The sequence below is a fragment of the Rhinatrema bivittatum genome, chromosome 3 (genome assembly GCF_901001135.1).
Source record: "Rhinatrema bivittatum chromosome 3, aRhiBiv1.1, whole genome shotgun sequence".
In the NCBI taxonomy this organism is placed as follows: Eukaryota; Metazoa; Chordata; class Amphibia; order Gymnophiona; family Rhinatrematidae; genus Rhinatrema; species Rhinatrema bivittatum.
The window spans coordinates 487,002,687-487,028,029 of record NC_042617.1 but is presented as its reverse complement, the minus strand read 5'-3'; the positions used below and the strand labels follow the sequence as shown (position 1 = coordinate 487,028,029).

Genomic DNA, 25,343 nt, shown 5'->3' with positions numbered 1-25,343 from the left:
CCCAGTTAACTCTCCAGCTCCCAGTGTCCTTTCAAGTGCTGAAGCTGCTATAACAATCAGACATAAAATAAAAAGCAAGAGTGCAAATTATACTTTCCCAACACTTCGACTTACAACTTATACTATTGTTATTTTTCCAGTACACATTTTATTAACAAATATACAGACAAATAATTCACAATCACTTTTAATAAGTACTCCTTAAATAGAATGGTCTACAATAGGCGTCCCCAAAGTAGATAAAAAAAAAATAGTGCACTGTTGTTTGCAATTGGCCAAAAAGAAATCTTTTACTTACCTAGAAAATTACATTTGCAAATTAATTATATAGGCATGATTAACTACTTACAGATCTGTCTTCCCATGGGGGATACTCACATCTTCCGGGTACTACTTTTGTTTTCTTCCAGGTACTACTGTTTCAATAACCAGTCATCCAGAAATCAGAAACCTCTGTTCCTAGGAATCACTATGCAATAAACAAAACTACAAAACTTCATCCAGAAATCTTTATATGGGAAACACATCAAACATCCAGAAATCTTTATCTGGGAACAGCCTTCGGACAAGATTGGTCCGAGTATTAGTGTTGGATCTGAGCCTGCCCGCAGAATCAGATGCAAGACCCCACAATAGATAGCCACATGTAAAGCAAAAAAACAAACAAACAATTTCAAAGATAGCCACAGCTATCAAGTCCCTGTTCAGGTGCCAAAAATGTAATGCTTATTCTATGTTTATGGCCAGGGACACAAGAACACTTAGACTCAGTAAAAAGTATAATGTATTTTTATTAGTCAATATAAGTGTTCTCTGGAGATGCTGGGTACGGGGTGCCCTTAGTCTTACAAACTGACCAGCATCTCCTTGTATGCAGGAAGTGATCCTTCTTTTATAGATAACATACAATATTGAGGAAGCTTCTAGACTTGTGTGACTGCCCAAAGAATCATTTACATAAGTTGTGATGTCAAATGCATGATTAAATCATCCCTAACTATCCCTGATTGGCTTCCCAGGATGTGTAGCCCATTTCCCATGACTTTCTTTGTTCTGTTAAACTCTTACTGGTAAAGGCAATCAACACGTCTGTAACTGTGTGGATTACAAACTCCTGAGAATATTGCCTGAAGCTCCCCTGTGGTGACTCTATGAATAGACATCACCTGTCTGGTGCCAGCTTGCCTGCCTCTACAGATATCCATGCTCAGAAAGTCACTCAGTCCAATCAGCCCAGGCAGGCCAAAGACACGCAGAGGCTTCTGGGGATTTCCTTCTCCATGTTGGTTTTCTGTTCAGGCATACTTCTCAACACACCAGAAGCAGTAGTGGCTGCTGAAGCTCTATCCTCATAGTCCTCTTCCTTAGAGCCCATGACCAGTCTGTCTCTTTCATACACACACACCAGTCACACCCCTACGAACAGTTTGTCTCTCACACACCAGTCACCTCCCTGACCCATGTCTCTCACAGTCTCCTCCCTAACCTGGCTCACACTCTCACATGCACACTAGTCGCCTCCCTGTCCAATCTCTCTCTCTCACATGCACACTAGTCCTGAATAATCTCTCTCAATCACATACACGTGTTCTCTCAGTCACATACATTCTCTCTCACTTACACTCAAGCTGGCTCGCTCACAATCTCACTTCCCCCTCCCCTCCCCACCCCCCCACCCTCGGAGCACAAATGGGAGCTATAGCAGCTTCCTTGGTCCAAAAAAGAATCCCATTGGCTATGGGGACTAAAGCTGCTCTCTCTCCCGTTGATGATCATTAGCTGATGATGTTTTTCTCTGGGCCCATGCTGCTCCTAGGGCCGACACCTTTCTTCTTCCCATGCTACCACTACACCTCACTTCCTCTTCCGGGCTGTTGAGGCGGGAAGAAGAAAATGCCATGATGCAGTTGCCAGGTGCAACTGACGCTGGTGCTGTTCCCGTCCTGGCTTGAGAATGCTGATTGTTGTAATCCGGAAGTGGATCCTTGGGCCGACCGACGATGGAGGACGGTCGGGAGGCAGACACACGCTGCTGGAGCTGAATCTTCACCTGGAAACCCGTGACCCCCCTAGAGGAGCTGTTGGGGTCCGGATCGCTAGGACTTAGGCGGCTTCGCCCTGGAAGTCCACGGTCCCCCCAGGAGGAGCCTGTAGGGACCCGGACCGCTGGGACTTAGGAGATAAGGCGCTGTGGAAGAAGACCAGGAGTGGAGTAGAAGCTGGACGGGCCACCAGAGGCAGCGAAGACAGACGGACCGAGGTCTGGGCAGGTAGCAGAATACGGAGCAATGAGACAAGTCGGAGTCAGTTCAGGCAGGCAGGCAGGTAGACTGGCAGGCAGGCTGAGCAGGAACAACAACTTTCTAGGTGACCGCGTTGCAAGGCAAGGGAACCTAGCAGATGCCGGGTTTACAACCCCCAAGCATCTGAGGTCACAGAAGGGGTCTGATGTCACAGAAGGAGGCGTGTCCGGCTGACGTCACAACAGTACCCCCCCTCTTACGCCCCCTCCTCAAGGGTCCGGGTTTATTGGGATAGTCGTGATGAAACTGGGTTAACAGGGACTTGTCCAGTATATTTCGAGCAGGTTCCCAAGAGTCCTCCTCAGATCTGCACCCCCCCAAGCCAGGAGGTATTCCCAAGAACGGTTGTGGAAGCGCACATCCAATACTTCTCGTACCTGATACGTGGGTTCTTCGTTAGAGGGGGCCAGTACCGTATCAGCACTGGGTTGATGGAAGCGGGAAACTACCACAGGCTTCAACAGGGAGACGTGAAACACATTGTGAATGCGAAAGGAGGAGGGAAGCCGGAACCTGTAGGACACCAAGCCAATCCGTTCTGCCACCCGGAAAGGTCCACAATATCTGGAGGCTAATTTCCGTGAGGATGCAGGCAAGTTGAGGTTCTTGGTACTTAACCACACTTTGGTACCGGGCAGAAAAACCGGTGTCGGGCGCCGATGGCGATTGGTAACCCTTCGTGCTTTGATAGCAGCATGAGAGAGTCGTTGCTGAATAACCTTCCACCACTGGTAAAGCTGGAGAGCCGATGTTTGCGCTGCAGGTGAGGGAACGGCCACAGGAATTGGTACTGGTGGTCTAAGGTTCCGACCGAAAACCGACTGAAAGGGTGATAGCCCTGTAACCGAATGTGTGTGGTTATTGTATGCAAACTCGGCCCATGGTAGAAGGGAGACCCAGTTATCCCTTCTTTTGGAAATGAAGCTGCGGAGGAATGTCTTAAGGGAGCGAATCATTCGCTCAGTCTGCCTGTTGCTCCGAGGATGGAACGCCGTGGACAGATTTAACTGTATTCCGAACTTTTTGCAGAGAGCCCGCCAATATCGGACACGATACTCTGAGGGGGAGCCCGTGGGCCCGAAAGATGTGTTGCGTGAAGAGGAGAGCCAGCTCTGGTGCCGAGGGCAGTTTAGGCAAGGGAACGAGGTGAACCATTTTAGAGAAACGGTCAACGACCCAGATTACGGTGTTTCCTTCAAAGGACGGTAGATCAACCACGAAATCCGTGGCAATGTGAGTCCACGGCTCGGTGGGAATCGGTAGAGGTTGTAAGAGGCCCCAAGGCCGACCACTGTCTGTTTTTTGTTGAGCACACACCGGGCAAGACTCAACGTACGCACGTACATCCTGACGAACCTTGGGCCACCAGTAGTAACGATTTAGGAGATCTAGCGTCCTGTCTCTGCCGACATGACCTCCTATGAGGGAGTCATGGGCCCACTCGAGAACTTTTGTGCGATCCTGACGAGGAACCATTACTCTCCCCAGAGTGTGGACGCTGGTACTGGCGAGGCAGATTTTGGCTGGGTCGATGATATGCTGAGGAGGATCTTCTTTTTCCTCAAAGATAGTATTGCGGAATAAAGCTTCTGCCCGCACGTTCTTCGAGGCAGGCCGATATTTGAGGACGAAGTCGAATCGACTGAAAAATAATGACCAGCGAGCCTGCCTGGGATTGAGCCGTTGGGCTTGAGTGAGAAATTCCAAATTTTTATGGTCAGTATAAACAGTGACCGGGTGTTGAGCCCCCTCCAGCCATTGCCTCCATTCTTCAAAAGCTAACTTGATAGCTAACAATTCTTTGTCACCTATTCCATAGTTGGCCTCGGCAGGAGTGAATTTCTTTGAGAAATAAGAGCATGGTAGAAGGTGTCCAGTACTGGAGCATTGAGAGAGCACCGCTCCAACGACGACACTGGAGGCATCAACTTCGACCATGAAAGGGCGAGATGGGTCGGGATGTCGCAAACAGATGTCCAGTAGAAAGGCCTCTTTCAAGTCCTTGAATGCTTTACAGGCCTCAGTGGACCAGTTTCGAGTATCCGCGCCCTTCTTGGTTAGGGCGGTCAGAGGAGCAACTAGTTGCGAATACCGTGGTATGAAGTGCCTGTAGAAATTCGCGAATCCTAAGAATCGCTGCAGTGCTTTTAGGCCCACAGGTTGGGGCCATTCCCTGATTGCGGATATCTTATTAGGGTCCATGAAAAACCCCGTGGCAGAGATAACATACTCCAGAAAAGGTAAAGTGTCCTGTTCAAATAAGCACTTCTCAAGCTTTGCATAGAGATGATGATCGCGCAGGATCTGAAGTACTTGCCGGACGTGGTGCCGGTGGGAGTCCAGGTCTCGGGAAAAAATGAGGACATCGTCCAAATATACAATTACGCAGGAATATAGTAGTTCTCGAAGTATTTCGTTCATCAGATGTTGGAACACAGCAGGCGCATTACACAAGCCGAATGGCATGACCAAATACTCGTAATGTCCGTCCCGGGTGTTAAAAGCGGTCTTCCATTCATCCCCGGGACGGATCCGAACCAGGTTGTAGGCGCCTCTTAAGTCCAACTTGGAAAATACCTGTGCTCCCTGGAGTCTATCCAATAGTTCAGGAATTAGAGGTAACGGGTAGCGCTTTTCTTTTTAGTAATGGCGTTCAACCCTCTGTAATCGATGCACGGCCTCAAAGTCCCATCTTTTTTGGCTACAAAGAAAAAGCCTGCCCCTGCAGGTGACTTAGAAGGGCGGATGAACCCCTTGGCGAGATTCTTGGTGATGTAGTCCGACATTGCTCGAGTCTCCGGCTGAGAGAGGGGGTACACTCTTCCCCGAGGCGGAATTGCGCTGGGAAGCAGATCAATTGCGCAGTTGAAGGGACGGTGTTGAGGCAAAAGTTCTGCTTTTTCTTTGGAAAACACGTCGGCAAAGTCCGCATACTGAGACGGAAGCAGAGATCCAGTGTGAGCCAAAGGAATCTGATGAACCACACCTGATTTGATGCAGGTTTGAAAGCAACGGGAGCTCCATTGGGTAATCTGCAAATCATCCCATTGAATCACCGGCGAATGTTGCTGAAGCCAGGGTAGTCCGAGAACCACTGGGTGTACAGACTTTTCTAGGATCAGAAGTGAAATCTTTTCTGAATGTAATAGCCCTGTCTGAAGGGTGATTGGGACCGTAGTAGTAGAAATACTTCCGGGTAAAGGAGTACCCCGAATTGAGGTAACCCGTAACGGTGGCTCCCGAGGTTGAGTGGCCAAACAGAGTTGTTGCACGAGTTCGCGGGTAATGAAGTTCCCTCCGGCGCCCGAGTCGATGAGGGCTCTCGTGTCAAAGGTACCCCCCGGGAACTTTAGAGTTATAGGAACTGTACATTGAGGAGTAGCGTTGAGGCAGCCTAGGAGACGTTCCTCCCTTACTCCTAGGCGCGAGAGTTTTCCGCTCGCTCCTTGCACTGCGAAAGGAAGTGTCCCTTTCCTCCGCAATAAAGGCATAGCCCTAGGTTGCGACGGCGTCGTTTCTCCTTTGGAGTCAAAGAGGCCCTTCCCAGTTGCATAGGCTCTTCCATGGAAGGTTCAGAAGGAGTACTGGTACTCCGGGGACTCGGAGGAAGTGGTCTCAAAAAGACCGGGGCCAGAGGAGCCATACGTCGAGGAGGTCGTCCTTCCTTCGCCCTTTGCTGCAGACGGCGATCAATGCGTCCTGCAAGGTCAACCAGTGAGTTGAGATCCTCCGGAAGGTCCCGGGCGGCCAGTTCGTCTTTTATCCTGGCTGCTAGACCCTCCAAGAAGATTCCTCGGAGAGCGTCATCGCGCCACCCTACCTCCAAAGCAAGCGTGCGGAACTCCAGAGCATAATCCGCCAAAGTCCGAGTTCCTTGTCGAAGCTGGAGCAACTCCGAGGTTGCCGAGGTTTGGCGCGCAGGCTCGTCAAAAGCCGCCTTGAAATTCTCTACAAAACTAATCAGATTGCCGAGGATGGCGTCGTTCTTTTCCCACATGGGTGATGCCCAGTTCAGGGCCTTACTGTCCAACAGGGAGAATATGTAAGCCACCTTGAATGGCATCAGTCGGGAATTGATTGGGCAATAAAGCGAACCGCATGAAGCACTGGTTCAAGAATCCCCTACATGCCTTGGGGTCCCCGGCGTAACGTGAGGGTGCCGGAAGTTGGGTAGAAGCGTGGAAAGGTACCACTGGTGGTGGTGGTGGTGCGGACACAGGTACAGGAGGTTCCGCATCCATCCGAATAGCCAACCGCTCCACAGTGGCTGCCAAGGAGTCTAGGACTTGTTGCTGGTGCACCAGGCGTTGAGCGAGTCCCGGAATGGCCTGAAGACCAGTGAGGTCTGCCGGATCCATGGCCTTGCAAACTGTTGTAATCCGGAAGTGGATCCTTGGGCCGACCGACGATGGAGGACGGTCGGGAGGCAGACACACGCTGCTGGAGCTGAATCTTCACCTGGAAACCCGTGACCCCCCAGAGGAGCTGTTGGGGTCCGGATCGCTAGGACTTAGGCGGCTTCGCCCTGGAAGTCCATGGTCCCCCCAGGAGGAGCCTGTAGGGACCTGGACCGCTGGGACTTAGGAGATAAGGCGCTGTGGAAGAAGACCAGGAGCGGAGTAGAAGCTGGACGGGCCACCAGAGGCAGCGAAGACAGACGGACCGAGGTCTGGGCAGGTAGCAGAATACGGAGCGATGAGACAAGTCGGAGTCAGTTCAGGTAAGCTGGCAGGCAGGCAGGTAGACTGGCAGGCAGGCTGGTAGACTGGCAGGCAGGCAGACTGAGCAGGAACAGCAACTTTCTAGGTGACCGCGTTGCAAGGCAAGGGAACCTAGCAGATGCCGGGTTTACAACCCCCCAGCATCTGAGGTCACAGAAGGGGTCTGACGTCACAGAAGGAGGCGTGTCCGGCTGACGTCACAACACTGATAGCCCAGGTGGCAAGGGCAGCGATAGAAGGATGTCTGCCTCTCTCGCTGGGGTGAGAGAAGAGCAGAAGAGCCAGCAGGAGTGTTTTTGCTCTTTGAAGCGCCAACTCTACTACTATAGAGGCGTGTAGCAATTGTGTAGGTGAGTAAAATTTAGACTGCCTCATCTTAAATTTAAGATCAATTTTTCTTGAAATGGGAGGAATGGAGAAAGGAGTCTCCCAAGACTTCTGCAACAGTGAGTCCAGGACCTGATGCGATGCCAATGAAGTTGGTTCTGAGGGAAGATCGAAGATCTTTAATATTCCTAAAGTTTCCGTTCTTGGGTCAGAAACTTTGAGTGGCTAGACTTAATGTGGTTCCCACTTTATTGAGAAACTTTGGGTAAGCAAGGTCCTCTGGTGGAGAGTATGGCTCTTGTGGCTCCTCCGGTGGATCGGAGGGATATCCTGTGGAGTCTGGAGAGGTAGGAGGAGTAGTGGGGTGTGGAAGTAGGTCAGTGGGGGTTTGTGGATGCAGACCTGGAGATGGAAAACTTCTAGGAGGAGGCGTGGATGGAAGTTGTGGTCGTATTGGAGAGGAGCAAGGTGACTCAGTTGGTAACTCCCAATTAGGTGGTGGAGGTTGCGGAATTTGTAGACTGGATTGCAGGGCGGCAAACAGTTCTGTCAGGGCCATAGAGATTTGAGTGATTGCCTGTTGTGCAAGATCAGGCATCGCCGGTGCAACAGGAGTATGTGGAGGGGGCCTCAGGAAAAGTTTCTTTACCCTGTATTGGATCCAGCAGATGAATTGATAGGTTACGTCCTCTGGATGCTGCAGAGAGATCCGAGTAGATCTGAATGGACGAGGATGATGATGATGAGGAAGATAAGGACGCCACATCGCTCCACTCATCTCGTGATTTGGAGAGGGATTGTCTTTGTCTCTTAGTACTTCTATCCGGTTGAGACAGAAGAAGAGGAGTAAAAACCCCTTGAGATATAGGTGACAAGTGTCGCTGATGTGGTGTCGTTTAGACTTCCTCTTATATGGCTCACTGAGATCTTTATGGGAGTGTAGTGATGATGGTGAAGAAGAAAGTCTAGGCTGTTGACGTAACTGTTCCTTCACTTGTTCCTCTTACGGATGAGGTCTTCGTGGTGGTACAGGATCTTGTGGTTCATGATGTGAACAATGCTCGATTTTCGATGTTCTTGTGCCTCATGTTGTGACTGGTGCGTTGAGGCCGACGCACTGCATGCCTTCGGTGTCGAGTGCGTCGGTGTCAAATGCGCCGAGGGCGAATAACGATGCTTTGATGCTGTCTTTGTCGATGTGGAGTGCGTCTGAGTCCAGTGATCTTGCGTTGATGCAGGTTGTGACTGCGTCGGAGGCTGAGTCGGATATTTTGGCGGCTTTAGAGACTGTGATTTTGATGGAGTCCTGCTCTCACTTGCCAGTTTTCTCGATGGAGACGAGGTTTTTTGATCTGGTTTGTGGCCTTTTGATCTGTGTTTAGGCCTGCCCTCTAGCGATGGGCCCACCGATGCTGCTCGTTTAGTCATTGCGGCTTGCTTTGACGCTGGTCCCGGCGATGAGTGTGCTTCGGAGTGGGGCGCATATGACCCGGTAGCCCCGCAAAGTTTTTCCATCTTTTCGGCCCTTAGCCGTCTGGCTCTGGGCGACATTTTCCCGCAATGGGAACAATCTTGTTGCTTGTGATCTGGGCCCAGACACACTTAGCATTGAGAATGTCCGACCGTGACAGACATTATCTTGCCACACGAACAGGGTTTAAACCCTGATGGTCATGGCATACTCCTTCCTAATTTTCCTTTACCTTTATGAAGAATTTTATTTTCCGTCTGAGGAGAGTAGTGCTCCGCGTGCGATCCCGCGCGCGGAAAACACAGACTGAGGAGAATCTGTCTTCCTGTGCGGGAACACACGCGCAGCCGCAGAGCAAAGCTCTGCATACAGCTTTGGAAAAGCTCCGCCTCCTGGGCTTTGATAGACAGTCCCATCAACAGCATGGCTAATTCAGTCCTGCTATCGACGGGAAAGTCAAACTCTGTATGCAATGCAGCAATGGAAATACAAAAACACTTTATGGCCTCTTTAAACTGTATTTGGTCAGGACCTATCTGTGTTCTGCATGTGTGACTCAGGTAAGGATGTTCTGCAAGCTTATAATTTCTGTGTAGAGATCTATAGCAGCTTGACTTGTTCTGCTTTCCTAATAGGAGGTGTATTGGTGTTTAGGGCATGGTTTAATATTTGTAGTGTTGTCATTTCATAGGTTGGGTTGTTACTATTAGTGTGTGTTCCATAATACATGTGTAACTTTTATGGATTATTTTGTGTGCATTATTGCAGATCCTGGGAGTGTGTTAGGTGCTATATTTGTTTCTATTTCTCCAGGTTTGCACTGCATGCATAGTGGCCTTTTGGGTTTCCATTCCAGTTTTTGTCTCCATATTTGTAATTTGTGGTCTTTCTGTATTTGAAGGTTGGTTTTGTGTGTGACCCAAGGTGAGGTATTTTACTAGCATGTAGCCATTTGTATCACTTATTTGTTGTGTTTTCTCAATAGGATATGCACTGGTAGTGAACTGCTGTCTTTTCATAAGTAGAGCTATTGCACCTGGTAGTAGAGGGAGTTTGTGTTGCTGTTAATAAGATGACACCAGAATACCTTTTTTTGTATGGTGAGTTGTACAGGGAATGACCTAGCTCTGCTCCCATTGTTGGGATCTGGAGAAAAGGGGGGGGGGGGGGTTGCTGTGGATGCAGAGTATGTTTACATTTAGTCCTGTGAAGGTCATGTGTTCACTGTGTTACTCATGTGAGAACAATCTGTCAGGTGTGTTCTGACAGAAAAAAAAGTTGAGAACCACTGCATTAGAGGAAAGGAAATTATCAGGTAAGTAGTAATTTCTCTTTAAAATCTTCTAAAATTAGCAGATTTTGAAACTTCAAATACAATGCATTAATCATAGCAAAAACTCCTGTAGTTTTGTCCTGGGGTTTATAGAGCAAATTAAAAAAAAAAAAAAAATCCAAGAGCATAATTTCAGTAACAAACCCTCATACCCTGCAACACATTGGAAAGGCAGTTTTGTTACTTTCAAGTGTAACCAGAAGGGCACAAATTATTCAATCTATAATTTGTACTTCAAAATTCCATGATTCTGTAATAAAAACCTTAGAATTAACTCATACTCAGTCAACAACGGTACATACTTCACATATGGAGGATAAATCAGGACACTATCTCATTTAACTTCCAAGGTAGAAAGGTCTCCTTATCTGCCTTGTCCCATAATAACTGGAATAATTATCACAGAATGACCACTCATTGTTTTAGATGTCAACTACAAAAATTCAACAATAATTAAAAAAAAACAAAAACAAAACAAACTCCTCTCTCTTCTCATCTGCTTACTCGTGGTCCATGAATGTGCCCAGAAAAGAGTGGACCTGCGCAATGTTCTGCCTGCAGGCCTTGCTTTTAATGGCAATCGGCAGTGATACTTTGACATCCCCATGAGAACAGGACTTTACCGCAGGCTAGCGGCAGATCAGGGAACAAGCTCAGAATAGAGTTTGTGTCACTGTTTAGAACAAAATGCTGCTTCAAAGAGCCAGGTTTTCACCATTTTCTTGAAGGATAGTAGATCTGGGACGAGTTTGACATAAGTGGTAAAGAGTTTCATAAGGTTGAGGCTGATCCTGCAAAAGTTTTCTTCCTGGTTCTGGTTAGTCTTGCTTTTTAGGAAAGGGGGCTCCCGTATGTACAAGTTCATGGGCACAGTGCGTAATGGCCTGTAGGATAGTGGGTGAGCATTTGAATGTTTTGTAGGAAAGGACGAGTTTGAATTTAGTGCAGTAGAGTGTTGGGAGCCAGCGTAACCTTTTTAGAATAGATGTTATGTGATCATATGTGTGTGTTTTTTTCTATTTTGCTGTTAATTGAGTTCAGCATTTTTTAAGGTGTTGGGAATCCCAATATAGAGGGAGTTGGCAGTAGTCAAGGTTGGAGATTACTAAAGCTTGAATGCTGGTTGCAAATGCTTTGAAATCCAGGATGGGTCAGAAGTAGCAAAGCTGGCAAAGGAAGATAGTTGTTTTGGATTTTGCTTGGATTTGGGCCTTGCTGCTGAGTAGGACATGTTTTTTTTGGTTGCATTTATAATCCAACCAGACTCCATACTTGAGAGCTGAAGGTTAGGGTTATTCCATTGAGGCTTACCTTTGGGAGAAGTTGGTGGGGTTCTTTTTTGCTGATCCATAGCATCTGTCTTTTTTGAGTTTAGGATAAATTTGTTGTAGTCAACTTGTGATTTTACTTAAGCAGTCATTGAGGTTGCTAATGGTTGAGCTTTGATTTGTGCTGAGTGGTATCAGCAGTTACGACATTGACACCTGAGTAGTCTGTAATATGTCGGTCTCTGAGTTTGCTGAGAGGGCCATGTATAAGTTGAATAATGTGGGTGACAGAAAGGAGTCGTATGCACACTGCATGAGAACTTATCAGGTTGGGAGAGAAATGTTCCCAGTACTACAGACTGAGTGCAGTTGGATAACATAAAAGTGAACCAGGCCACTCCAAGATCACATGTTTGGATAATTCCCTAATGTGATTAGAGAAAAATGTTTGGTGATAGAAAAAATTCTCTCATAATTTGACTTGTACATTTATCAGTGTTGATAGCTAAAATGGTGTAAGGAAAAGGTATCATAAAAGGGATGCTTTTGAAAGCTTGGATAGATTTGTGGGCATGAGTTGAGAAGGAAAGTAATAGAAATCTGAAGGATTTGAATAAATTTAAAATAAAGTATAACATTTTCTGTAGGAATTTTGTTACCAAACTCAGTATTATGTGTTGAGTCAGTGGGGGAACATACTATCAACACTAGTAAAATAACCCACACGTTGTGATCAACGTGTGGGTTATTTTACCCACACGTTGCACCCTTGGCAATATCACCATTCATAATAGGCACTAACAGCAAAATCTCGCCTTCATTGCCTTTTAATTAATTAATTGGTCATGGCCCATGTGGCTGAAGATTATATTTCCCAAAGAGATATTTGTATAAGCACTTTTTCTTTTGCAAATAAAATTTTGACTTACCTTGAAATCATTTAATGCACTCCATCTGGCATTCAAGGAAACTCCAACATCGGTTGTTTTGTTGCATTGGAGGCCTATGGATGGAACATTTCGGTTCATGTCTTCTAAATCTTCATGCCATTACTATTGTGCAATAATGAATGTCTGGAGTCTCGAAAACCTTTGGTGCTATAAAGAAGACTGTGCATGATTTATAAGACATAACCTGAAACATTCCATCCACAGCCCCTTGATGCAGTTTAACAAAACATGGCATGTTGGTGCCTATATTGACTGGTCACGTTTACTGCATATCACTAAGGGTGACTTTTTATTGACATTTGGTTTTGTTGATTTTGTTACTAAAATAAATTTATAAGTGTTAAGTGAGTGATTTTGTTTCTTCTTGCAGTGTGTGTCTGGGTCCTGTTCATATGAACTGTCATCAACACAGAACTCAGAACTGCCAAGTAAGATCTAAATCTGCCTCTCTTGAAGTGGCTGCCTTTTCTTTTTTTTCTAGTAACATAGTAAATGACAGATAAAGATCCAATGGTCCATCCAATCTGCCCATCAAGTTGCTTTGGGTAATATGGAAGCTAATTATGCATAGTGGGGTAGATATTCAAAGCTGGCTGTGTAAGTAACTTACAGGTCGATACAGTAAGGCCGCGGTAGAAACAGTGCGGCAGTGTCAGGCGCACCCTTCCTCCCCGCACGCACAGTTCTCTTCACTTAGTCCCCGATACTCTCTTCTAATTGCATGCAAATGCATGCCGCGGCTTTAAAGCGTTAGGGAAGGGTTATGCCCGCGCAACCCATTTTACTGTATAGGCGCTTAATATAGCGCCTATACAGTAACCTGGGTGCGCTGGTACCTGTCATTTCAAATGTCATTTCAAATGACATTTGAAATGACAGGCACCAGGAAGTGCAAAAAAAAAACAAAACAAAAATATGTAAAAACCTGAGTGTTAAAAAAAAAAAAAATTTTTTTAAATACCTGTCACTTTCATGCGGTCATCCAGGCAGCGGCGTGGGTCCAGGCGGGCGGCGGCGGGAGCCGGGTGTTCAATCGAGGCCGCGGGCGGGTAGGCGCGTGTTCGATTGGGCGGGCGCAGCAGCGGGATCCGGGGGGCGGGTGGGCGCGTGTTCAAACGAGGCCGGGTCGCACAGGCGCGCATTAATTCAGGCGGAGGGAGCCGGGTGGTCGTGCATTCATCCAGGCAGAGGGAACCGTGGGCCGTTTTCGCCACCGGTTCTCTCTGCCTGGATGAATGGCCGTGCGAAATCGGGAGGAAGGGAGAAGGGACTGCCGTAGCAGGCCCGAGCCTTGCTACTTTTTCGTGTGTTGTTTTTTTTTTTGCTTCGGGAGGAGGGGACCGGACGGGCTGCAGGAGACCGGACTGGGGCTACACCGGAGACCGGACGGGCTGGACCGGAGACTGGACGGGACCAGGGCGGGTAAGCAATGTTTTTTACACTACACTACACTACACTAACTCCTACTAGGGGGAGGCGGTAAACTAACACATTAAGGCCGCGGCAAAACAGCGGGTTACTGAGGAGATAGTATCAGCGCCCGTTACAGTATCGGAGGGGAATAGTTAATTCCTTCATTATACAGCTTTTTCGTTCATTTACATGCTGGGTGCGGAAAGGGTTATGAGTCTATTTTAGGAAGCGCTAAGGACGCGTGAAACTGGAGACTGTATCGCTGGATCGCCTCACTCGTCTGTATTGTGCGCTCCCAGCACGTTACAGACGGGCAATCTTTAACTGCACGTTACTGTATCGACCTGTTAGCTGGTTAGAACTTCTCCGGCTAAGTTAGGAATTATATTCAATGGCACAGCAAAGCCACCGAATATACACATTAAACTTACATGGATATCTGTGCGGCTAACTCCGAATATTGGTAGTTTGCCCTATAACTTAAGGCTAACCTGCTTATCTGGCTAAATAGCACGGACGCTTTGAATATTGGGCCCAGTATTTATTTTGAGAAGATGGTTTATTAGGACCTGACTGAACGGCGTGACAAAGAGGGAAAGAAGGAGAGGCAGATAAAGGGGTTATTGATGATAGAGGGAAAAGAGATGAAAGGATAAGATGGAAAGAGAATGGAAGAAAAATTGATATGAGGAGAGGGAAGTGCTAAACAGAATCATGAAAATAATTTGCTGCCTTTTCATATGTGCCAGGGAAGTATTTAATAATGATTTTAAATACATTTCCAAAGGAAAAAGTATAAAAACAAATGGAAAAAGAAAATCATGATGGAGAAGAGGAAAGATATCATGATATGATAAAACATTTCAGCTCACATTTTCTTTACATAAGCGGTAAAAATTGAGTTATCTGCTAATGCATAAACATAATATGCTGAATTACTGGAAATTAATTTTTTTTTAAAGTGAGCTAACATGACAATGTGTTCAAAGCTTGTTAAGAACATGAGAAATTGCCATACTGGGTCAGACCAAGGGTCCATCAAGCCCAGCATGCTGTTTCCAACAGTGACCAAATCAGGCTACAAGTTCCTGGCAAGTACCCAGATACTTAAGTAGATCCCATGCTACTGATACCAATAATAGCAGAGGCTATTCCCTAAGTCAACTTGATTATAGCAATTAATTGACTTCTCCTCCAAGAACTTATCCAAACCTTTTTTAAACCCAGGTACACTAATTGCATTAACCACATCCTCTGGCAACAAATTCCAGAGCTTAATTGTGTGTTGAGTGAAAAATAATTTTCTCACAGGACAAGCAGGATGGTAGTCCTCACATATGGGTGACATCATCAGGATGGAGCCCAATCACAGAAAACTTGTCAAAGTTTCCAGAACTTTGACTGGCCCCTACTGGGCATGCCCAGCATGGCACTAACCCTGCAGCCAGCAGGGGTCCCCCTTCAGTCTTCTTTTTTCCGCGCAGCAGTAGCCTCGCAGTTTAGGAGCTCTGAAGAGATTCCTGACAGGAATTTTCCTCACGGAATTATCTACAGTTAAATTGCCCCACAGGGGTCCCTCCCCTAACTTTTCTCTAGCCGTGGTACTCCAGTAAATTTTTTGACCGTATTCCGTCAATTACCGTCGAGTTTGGCCCTAGCGGCCTACTGGCTGTTGACCGTCCCGCGGCTCAATTTTTTCTATGGCCATGGCATCGGGGTTTTGTCGGTGCCTGGACTGTACTCGCACCATGTCTATCACAGACCCCCATGGAGTCTGTGTAATGTGTTTAGGCCGTGAGCATGATGTCTTGACTTGCACCAAATGTGCCCTCATGACACCTAAGGGTCGCAAGGTCAGAATGGAGAAAATGGAACTCCTCTTCCGTGCTCAGACCCCAACACCGTCCATTGCATCGACGACTTCTGAACCGGCACCGTCGACATCGCACCAGCATCGTCCACCGACCGCCATCGATGTCTTAACGGCCATCGACACCCCCCTCAAGATTGAGGGGATTATAGGGAAAAACATCGCCATCGACATCGTAAGACTCGGACCGTCGAGGGAGCAAAATCATCGACCTCGCCACCGTCCGAGCCACCGTCGAAGAAGCCCCGTCCAGGAAAGGCACCGACCCTTCCTGCGACCGGGTCATCGAGGCCACCCTCACCCGTTCGGGGTTTGGGAGTCGCGATTCCGCCTGTAAAGGTGGTCCCTCTGACACTGCCTCTGCCTCCCTCTTCTGTTCCGGAGCCGGGGCTGCTTGCTCCAGGTCTCCGAGAAGAACTGGACCGGTTGGTTCAGGAGACCATTGACAAGGCGATGCAACGTCTCCAGGTTCCTCCGGCACTGACACCAGCACCGACTGTGGAACCAGTCATCGACCCGATTCCTGCAGCGCTGGCACCACTGCTATCCCAGATGGAGGCGCTGATGGCTGCCCTTCCGCCGATGGATCCCGGGTCTCCGATGGCTTATGACAGCTTCATCAGGAGGAAAAACACTGTTTCGTATTCCTCCATCGGGAGTTTTGCCTTAGCCATCGATGCCAATTCGTCCCTCGCCCACGATACGTCCATCGGTGCCATTGATGCCGGCGCCGATGCCTTCCATGCCATCATCGGTGCCCCCGGGGATTCCTTCGATTTTCTCGGAGCCTCGCCTGGGGCCTTCAGGTATCCTACCTCCTTCTCGTCCTACAGGTCAGTCTGCTCACCCTTATGACACTTGGGTTGATGATACTTCAACAGACACCCATGACTTACCTTCACCACCTCCTCCCACTGAAAGTAGGAAGCGTTCTCCTCCAGAGGACCTCTTTTTTTCATAAATTTTGTGAAGGAAATGTCTGAGTTGGTTCCCTTTCAACTTCAAACGGAACAGGATGATAGGCACCAGATGATGGAGTTACTCCAATTCCTGGATGCCCCCAAGGTGATTACCTCTATACCCATTCACCAAGTTCTTCTGGATCTCCTCAAAAAGAACTGGGAAAATCCTGGATCAATTGCTCCAGTACACAGAAAGGCTGACACTACTTATTTACAGGCCGATACAGTAAAGCGCGGCTGCGATTACCCCGTTTCTAACACGCTTTGTACCCGCAATTTGGCTGCGTAAGTCCAACCCGCGATTCACTATCCCTTTTAACCCATCCTTACCGCTTCTTTAAATCAACGGGTAACCCTTTCCGCCCGCAGCATGCATATGATATGTAAACGCTCAGATTAGCTATTCCCTCCCATATAGTAACGTGCGCCCCAACTATCGCCTTTTTAACCTGCAGTTTAGCAGAGTCTTTAACCTGCTAAATTACCGCCTACCCTTACCCCTGCGTTAGAGGGTAGGCGGTAAAGTTTGCCCGTGAAATTTCAGGGGCAAACTTTCCCCCAGCCCCCGCTCACCTGCCCTGGCCATGTCCATGGGTGCCGGTCTTCCGTACGGGCCCGCGCTGACAGGGACAGGGACATTGACTCCCAAATGTCCCTTCACTTTCTCTTTCAGCATGCCTTCTCCTGCTTTGGCTCACAACCCTTCACTCTCTCCTCCAGCATTCCTTCTTCCGCTTTGGCTCATGTTGTCCCTTCATTTTCTCTTTCAGCATTCCTTCTCCCGCTTCAGCACCCCGGGGCGGATTGGGCGCTCTCCGCGAGGCGGCTTCCAGCAGCCCCCGCCGGCGAAGATGCATGAACACACGCCTGTACTTCCAATTTGGGCGCTCAAGGCACCTTCCCTGGTTTGAGCGCCCAAATGGGACGGTACAGGTGGTGCGAGCTCATCATGCCAAAAAAATTGCACCGGCAGGCAACTGGAAGATTGCCAGAGCGGCGGAGCCAGGGCTGCGGGAGGGGGCGGGGCGGCTCCCCTACCTTTCCTACATGCGGGGCAGCTCAGGCTCACCTGCCTGCCTGCCTCCCTCCGTTTCGCCACTCACTGCCTTCCCAGCGCCATCTTGCAGCTTGTGACGTCACCCCTGACCCTTGAGCGCCCAAATGCCGGCGAAGGTGCATGAACGCACGTCCAATTTGGGCGCTCAAGCAGCGAAGGCGCATGAGCGAACGCCGTGACCTCGGAGGTCCATCTGGGCGCTCAGATCACGGTGTGCGCTCATGTGCCTTCGCTGCTTGAGCGCCCAAATTGGACGTGCGTTCATGCACCTTCGCCGGCGTTTGGGCGCTTGAGGGTCAGGGGTGACGTCACAAGCTGCAAGATGGCGCTGGGGAGGCAGGCAGGCGAGCCGGAGCTGCCCCGCATACAGGAAAGGTAGGGGAGCCCCCGGCCCTGGCTCCGCCGCTCTGGCAATCTTCCAGTTGCCTGCCGGTGCAATTTTTTTGGCATGATGAGCTCGCACTGCCTGTTCGTCCCATTTGGGCGCTCAAGCCAGCGAAGGTGCCTTGAGCGCCCAAATTGGACGTGCGTTCATGCACCTTCGCTGGCAGGTCCGCTGGAAGCCGCTTTCGCCGCTGGCTGCCTCCGGGAGGCAGGGGAGCTGCAGTGGATGCCTCGGGAGGAGGGGAGAGAGGACTGGGGCTGCTGGAAGCATGCAGTAAGTTTACTTTAGTTACAATTTCTATTTTCTTAATAACATATCGAGTCGATTTTTGCCCTGCGCCTTGCTTCGGGAGGGGGGGAGAGAGTACTGGCAATCCCCGATGCACGAGCGTAGGAGAACCATCCACTTCCTGGTACCTGTCATTTCAAATGTCATTTGAAATGACAGGTACCAGCACACCCATTTTACTGTATAGGCTCTGTATAGCGCTCTATACAGTAAAATGGATTGCTCTTCATGGACACTTCTTGGATGTGCTTTGGACGCGGCTTGTATTTGCATGCCATTTAAATACTGTATTGAGCGGTATGTGATCCGAACTGTGCATGCGGCAAACGAGGGTGCGCCCGGCACTACCGCACTCTTTCTACCGCTTCCTTACTGTATCGGCCTGTTAGTGCAATCAGCCCCAGGTTTTCAAAAATCCCAGCTCGAACACCACTCAGTTGTGGTAGAGTCGGCCCAAAAGAGGGCAAAAAGGTCGAAACCTCACTCATCTACCCCACCTGCTAAGGAACAAAAGTTCCTAGACAACATTAGTCGAAGGGTGTTCCAAGGGGCCATGCTCATCTCCTGAATTGCTGCTTACCAGCTTTATATGACCCAATATAATAGGGTCATCTTCAAGCAAATACCAGGTCCTTTCTGAGTCCCTCCCTGAACAATTCCAAGACCAGTTACAAACCCTTGTCAACAAAGGATTTGAGGCGGGAAAACATGAGAATCGAACATCTTATGATATATTTGACGCCTCTACCAGAGTGTCTGCAGCTGCCATTTCAGCAAGACTGTGGGCCTGGCTCAAATCTTCCGACCTTCGCCCAGAAGTACAAGACCGGCTGTCTAACCTACCATGTGTAGGAGACAATCTGTTTGGAGAACAGATCCAACGAATGGTGGCTAAATTAAAGGACCATCATGAGACCCTTAAACAGCTCTCCTCAATGCCTTCAAACTTCTCCTTAAGATAGCCCTTCAGGAAGGATTCTAAGAAGTCGTTCTACCGTCCAAGGAAGGCCTATCCACCACCAACAATGTCCCGTACTACGAGACCATATCAAAAGCCTCAGCCTCGCCAAGCCAGAAAGCAAAAGCCACAAGCAGCCCCCCAACCAGGACCTGCTTCTGGTTTTTGACTTCTGCTTGGAGAGCAGCAGCCAGATTCCTCTGCCAAGCATACCAGTGGGAGGTCGACTGTGCCACTTTCACAACATGTGGCAATCAGTCACAACCAACTAGCAATCATTGCTCAGGGTTACCACCTGAACTTTCTCGCCCTGCCACCGGACTCCCCACCTCTGCAGACGTGGAGAACGTCCGACCACTCCATTCTTCTGGAACAAGAGGTCTCCCTCATTCTCCAATCAAGAGCAAATAGAACCTGTTCCGCATTCGCAGCAAGACTTAGGGTTCTATTCCCGGTACTTTCTGATCCCCAAAAAATCGGGAGGAGTACGTCCAATTCTGGACCTACGTGCTCTCAACAAGTACCTCCAGCGGGAAAAGTTCAAGATGGTAACCTTGGGATCGCTTCTACCTCTTCTACAAAGAGGAGACTGGCTCTGCTCTCCGGACCTCCAGGACGCATACACACACATACATAACTCCATCTCATCGCAAGTACCTGAGGTTTTTAGTAGGCCCCAAGCACTATCAATACCGAGTGCTCCCGTTCGGCCTAGCGTCTGCACCACGAGTATTCACCAAATGTCTCGTGGTTGTTGCAGCTTTCCTCAGGAAAGAAGGTGTTCACGTCTACCCCTATCTAGACAACTGGTTAATCAGGGCTCCAACCCAGCAAGCTGCTCGGTCGTCCCTCGATTTGACTCTTTGCAGTCTAATTTCTCTAGGATTTCTCGTCAATTACGAAAAATCCTTTTTAGTCCCATCTCAAACCTTGTCGTTCATTGGGGCAGACTTGGACACCTTGCAAGCAAAAGCCTTTCTGCCTCGACAATGAGCGCTGACACTCTTATCTCTAGCTTACCAGTTGCAGTCTCAGCAGACAGCAACTGCTCGCCAATTCCTTGTCCTTCTGGGACACATGGCATCCTCAGTACATGTTATTCCAATGGCCCGCCTGGCCATGAGACTCATACATTGGACTCTGAGGTCACAATGGATTGAAGCTGTTCAGCCTCTGTCGGCCATTGTCCACATCACCAACCCACTCCGTCTGTCTCTGGCCTGGTGGCAAGATCAGTTCAATCTCCTCCGGGGACTGCCTTTTCAATTACCAGATGCTCAAGTCGTTCTCACCACCGACGCTTCCAACCTCTGGTGGGGAGCCCACGTAGATGATTTGCAGACACAAGGGTCTTGGTCTCCAGAGGAAGTCAAACACCAAATAAATTTCCTGGAGCTTCGAGCAATGCGATATGCTCTCAGGGCTTTTCAGGATCGCCTATCAAATCAGGTCATCCTGATTCAGATGGACAACCAGGTGGTCATGTGGTACATCAACGAGCAAGGAGGCTCATGCTCCTTCCTTCTGTGTCAGGAAGTTGCGCAGATTTGGGAGGAAGCTCTCCCACTCGATGTACCTCAAGGCCACCTACTTGCCGGGAGTGGACAACTTGTCTGCCAGTACATTAAGTCGCGTCTTCCAACCACAAGAGTGGTCTCTCAACCCCTCGGTAGCGGCTTCTATCTTCCAACAATGGGGATATCCTCAGACAGATCTCTTTGCGTCCCCTCACAACCACAAAGTGGACAACTACTGCTCTCTCATTCGCAACAGAGGCTCTCAGCCCAGAGATGCATGCTCCCTCTCGTGGGCAACCAGTCTACTTTATGCATTCCCTCCACTTCCTCTTCTCTCGAAGTCCCTAGTGAAGCTATGTCAGGACAAGGGAACCATGATCCTGATAGCACCTCACTGGCCATGCCAAGTGTGGTTTCCAATACTCCAGGATCTCTCCATCCACAGGCACATTCCCTTGGGAAAGGACCCGCTCCTGATAACTCAGAACCACGGGTGCCTGCGCCATCCCAATCTTCAGGCCTTGTCTCTGACGGCATGGATGTTGAAAGGTTAATACTTCAGCCACTTAACCTTTCAGATCCAGTTTCCCATGTCTTGATTGCTTCACGGAAGCCTTCCACGAGAAAATCTTACTCCTATAAATGGAAAAGGTACACATCGTGGTGCACCTCTCAGTCCCTTGAGCCCTTTTCTTGTCCAATCCCAAGGTTTTTGGACTATCTCTGGCATTTGTCAGTCAAGGCTTAAGACATCTTCCATCAGAATGCATGTCAGTGCGGTAGCCGCCTTCCATAAAGGTGTCGGGGATGTCCCTATTTCGGTACAACCCCTCGTTACATGCTTTTTGAACGGCTTGCTCCACATCAAGCCACCTTTACGTCCTCCGGCCCCTTCTTGGGACCTTAATCTGGTTCTCGATCAGCTCATGAAAACACCATTCGAGCCTCTTCACTCCTGTGACCTAAAACATCTCACATGGAAAGTGATTTTCCTTTTGGCTATCACTTCAGCTCGCAGGGTTAGTGAGTTACAGGCCTTAGTTACCTATCCGCCTTACACTAAACTCCTGCAGGACCGGGCGGTACTCCGCATTCACCCTAAATTTTTACCTAAGGTAGTATCGGAGTTTCAAATTAATCAATCCATCATACTACCTATCTTCTTTCCCAGGCCCCATTCCAATCCAGGGGAACAGGCTCTGCATACCCTTGACTGCAAACAGGCTCTAGCTTTTTATCTAGACCATACAGCTGCCCACAGAACGAGCACTCCGTTATTCGTCTCGTTCCACCCTAACAAATTAGGGCAACCTGTGGGTAAGCAGACTCTTTCCTCCTGGTTAGCGGACTGCATATCTTTTTGCTATCAGCAAGCAGGCATTCCTTTTCAAGACCGTGTTAAAGCACACTCTGTGAGGGCCATGGCGACTTCAGTAGCACACCTTCGATTTGTGCCGCTTCCTGATGTTTGCAGGGCTGCCACCTGGAGCCTCCATATTTTGCAGCCCACTATTGCTTGGACAAAGCCGGAAGACAAGATTCCATCTTCGGCCAGTCTGTCTTGCGTAACCTGTTTCCAACGTGACGTACCAACACTCTTCCGCCTGCCCGGTGGGGTTCAGGATGCCCTCTACCAAATTCCACCCCAGTTGTTGTGCCTGTTGCACGCTGTTGGGTACCTTTTGGTGCATGTTCGGACATCCTCAGCTCGGTACTCACCCATATGTGAGGACTACCATCCTGCTTGTCCTGTGAGAAAGCAAATGTTGCTTACCTGTACCAGGTGTTCTCACAGGACAGCAGGATGTTAGTCCTCACGAAACCCGCCCGCTGCCCCACGTTGTTGGGTTCGTAACGTTTTATTGTTTTATTTTTCAGCACTGCCTGTAGCTTTCAAAAAAGACTGAAGGGGGACCCCTGCTGGCTGCAGGGTTAGTGCCATGCTGGGCATGCCCAGTAGGTGACACTCAAAGTTCTGGAAACTTTGACAGAAGTTTTCCGTGATTGGGCTCCATCCTGATGATGTCACCCATATGTGAGGACTAACATCCTGCTGTCCTGTGAGAACACCTATTACAGGTAAGCAACATTTGCTTTCTCCAATTAGTTTTAAATGTGCTACTTGCTAACTTCATGTAATTCCCCCTAGTCCTGTTATCTGAAAGAGTAAATATCCGATTCCCTGTACGTACCAGGATCAGTCCAGACTGCTGGGTTGTGTCTCCCTTCCAGCAGATGGAGCCAGAGAAAAGCTGAAAAGCACCCCCTAGATATACCGGTGTGCCACCTGCGATCCTTCAGTATTTCTCTGGCTCCAGCAGATGATGGCAAGCATAACCTGCGGTCCTGTTCCTTGTCAAATTCCGTGATAACCCTGTACATTGGGAAAGGTTTGGCATTTGAGATATCCCTTAGACCTTTGGCTAGATCAGTCTTGGTTTAAAAAAAAAAAAGAAGATATCTATATAAATAATAATAAATACTGTCAGGAAAGGCAAGTGTACTGATAGCATCCTGAAAGGCAGGCAAGGCAGGGCAGTGCCCTAATGCCTTTTTACACAGAGATTGTATCTCTACCCGGTGAGCTGGGGGGAGTATTTACCGGTGGGTCGGTCACTCTCCCCCTTCTATACCAGCCCAGAGATGATAAAATTCGTCTGGTGGGTGCTAGCTTGTGCTAAGGTATCAGGGAGGTGTTTCCCCTGCTTGGTGGCTGATTAAAAAAAAAAAAAAAAAAAAGAACTGTTTCAAAAAAGGGCACATTTAAAAGGGTATTCAGAACTTTTCTTCAGCCCTAGCCTGCCGTAGTTTCCCGGGCCTTCGGAGGGGGTGGATTACTTCACCCAGCTGCCTTTCTTTTTTTTGCGCGCTTTTAATGCCGCGTGGGTCGTGTTGCGGGGGGGGGGGCGCCTTCGCAGAGGCTGATTTCTCGGCGGGGGGGGGTTCCCCTGTCGCGTGGCTCGAGCGATCAGGCAGCTCGCAGGCAGAGGCCTGTCCCGTCTCCGCACGGCACGGGTGCGGCGGTCATCTTGTCTGCTCCGAGTTCTGAAGCTGCACAAGGCTCATGGGGAGGAGGTCTCCCTTCTCTCTCCCCGCCGTCTTTGAGCCTTCAACGGCCCCGCAATTAGCAGCCAGATGCAGACCCTCCCCAGTTTTTGCCTCCAGAGGGGGACTTTATGTAGGCAGCACCCATTTTCGTCCCAATTTTTTCTTTCTACTACATGATGTATATATGCAACCTGAGGCTGACTGGGACGCACAGTATCCTGCCCCGGCTAACAATTTAGACCGGCTGCAGACCCAGGGAAAGCTGGGCCTCGGCTCCCCCACTCGGTTTCGGACGGGGGTTTCCCATGCCCTCCATGCCTTCGGATCCAGCGCTTCAGGATCTCCTCACGCTGCGGGAACAGCGACTTTTTTGTCTTCTCCACCGGGGGGTGGGGAAGAAGAGGAGCTGGATGCAAGGGGGAGGGGTGGTCCAGTTCTTTCCCGTGGAGATCCCTCTCAAGTTTCATGCCTCTGGTGAGAGAATTAATATTCCTCTGTCACTTAAGACCCCTGTGAACCTTCATGTCTCAGGTCTCTTGTCACTGGTCTCTTACTGTCAGAGAAGTAAAATTCCTCTGTCACTTTAAGCTGTCTGGGGAGGGGAAAAAAAAAAGAGGAAAAGTTTTTAATTTTTATTAATCAGTACCCTGTACAAGGACCGGCAGCTTATGGGGGAAGGAGCGGAGAGCAGTTTTCTCTCTCTCCCGGCCTGCTGCAAAAATCGAGCCTGTTTCCTTGCCGAACGGGGGAAGGGATTCTGTAGTTCATCAATCCCCTCCGGCTTTGCGCCCCGTGGGCTCTCCAGATTTGATCCTGGACCCTTAGGACGATATCCCTTCTCCAATTCCAGGGAAAGCCCCTTCTTACTTTACTACTGATTTTGTACTTTTATTATACCTAATTTAAGCCTGTGCCACCGACCTAGAGCCTGCCTCTCCTCCCGATGTGGCCCCTCCCCTAGAGGGGGCCTTAAAGAGACAGCAGGTTTTTCTTCTAGGTTTAAAGAGACAGCAGGTTTTTTCTTCTAAGTTTGTGTTTTTAATGCCCAAAGCTTTTTTAGAAGCATAGGGTGAATGGCAGGAGGAGGGACCTACACCAGCGAAGGTCCCCAGGCCATCAGGGGTGTTTGGTTCCTCTAAGGGACAGTCAGGACGGACAGCTGTTAATTTCTCAGGGTCATTAGCTCCTCATCCTCTGGACCCTGGGTTGCAGGACCTTTTCCTTGGGGATGGAGACGGGGACGTTGATGGGTCCTCCCCAGACGAGTTGGACCATATCATTAAATCGCTTTGGGTGGATAAGGTACATAAATTGCCGGAAGATAGTCTTTGGACCGCCAGAACTTCCAACACTATGCTGCCCCGGTTCAGAGGGCAATGGTGTGGTCGTCAGACTAGACCGGTGCCTCACAGGACTCCCTCTTCGGGGTCTCACTCCTGGTCTCATTTCTTTCGAGACCGGAGTCCAGCTCG

General features: G+C 49.0%; 1 protein-coding gene across 1 annotated transcript in view; it reads left to right on the top strand.

Annotated features, from left to right (window-relative positions):
* TDRD6 (tudor domain containing 6) overlaps window positions 1-25,343 on the top strand; it is a 408,994-nt gene that overhangs the window by 138,104 nt on the left and 245,547 nt on the right. The window contains 1 exon segment of the mRNA XM_029596059.1: window positions 12,744-12,801. Within this exon segment, the coding sequence (XP_029451919.1) occupies window positions 12,744-12,801 (58 nt within the window).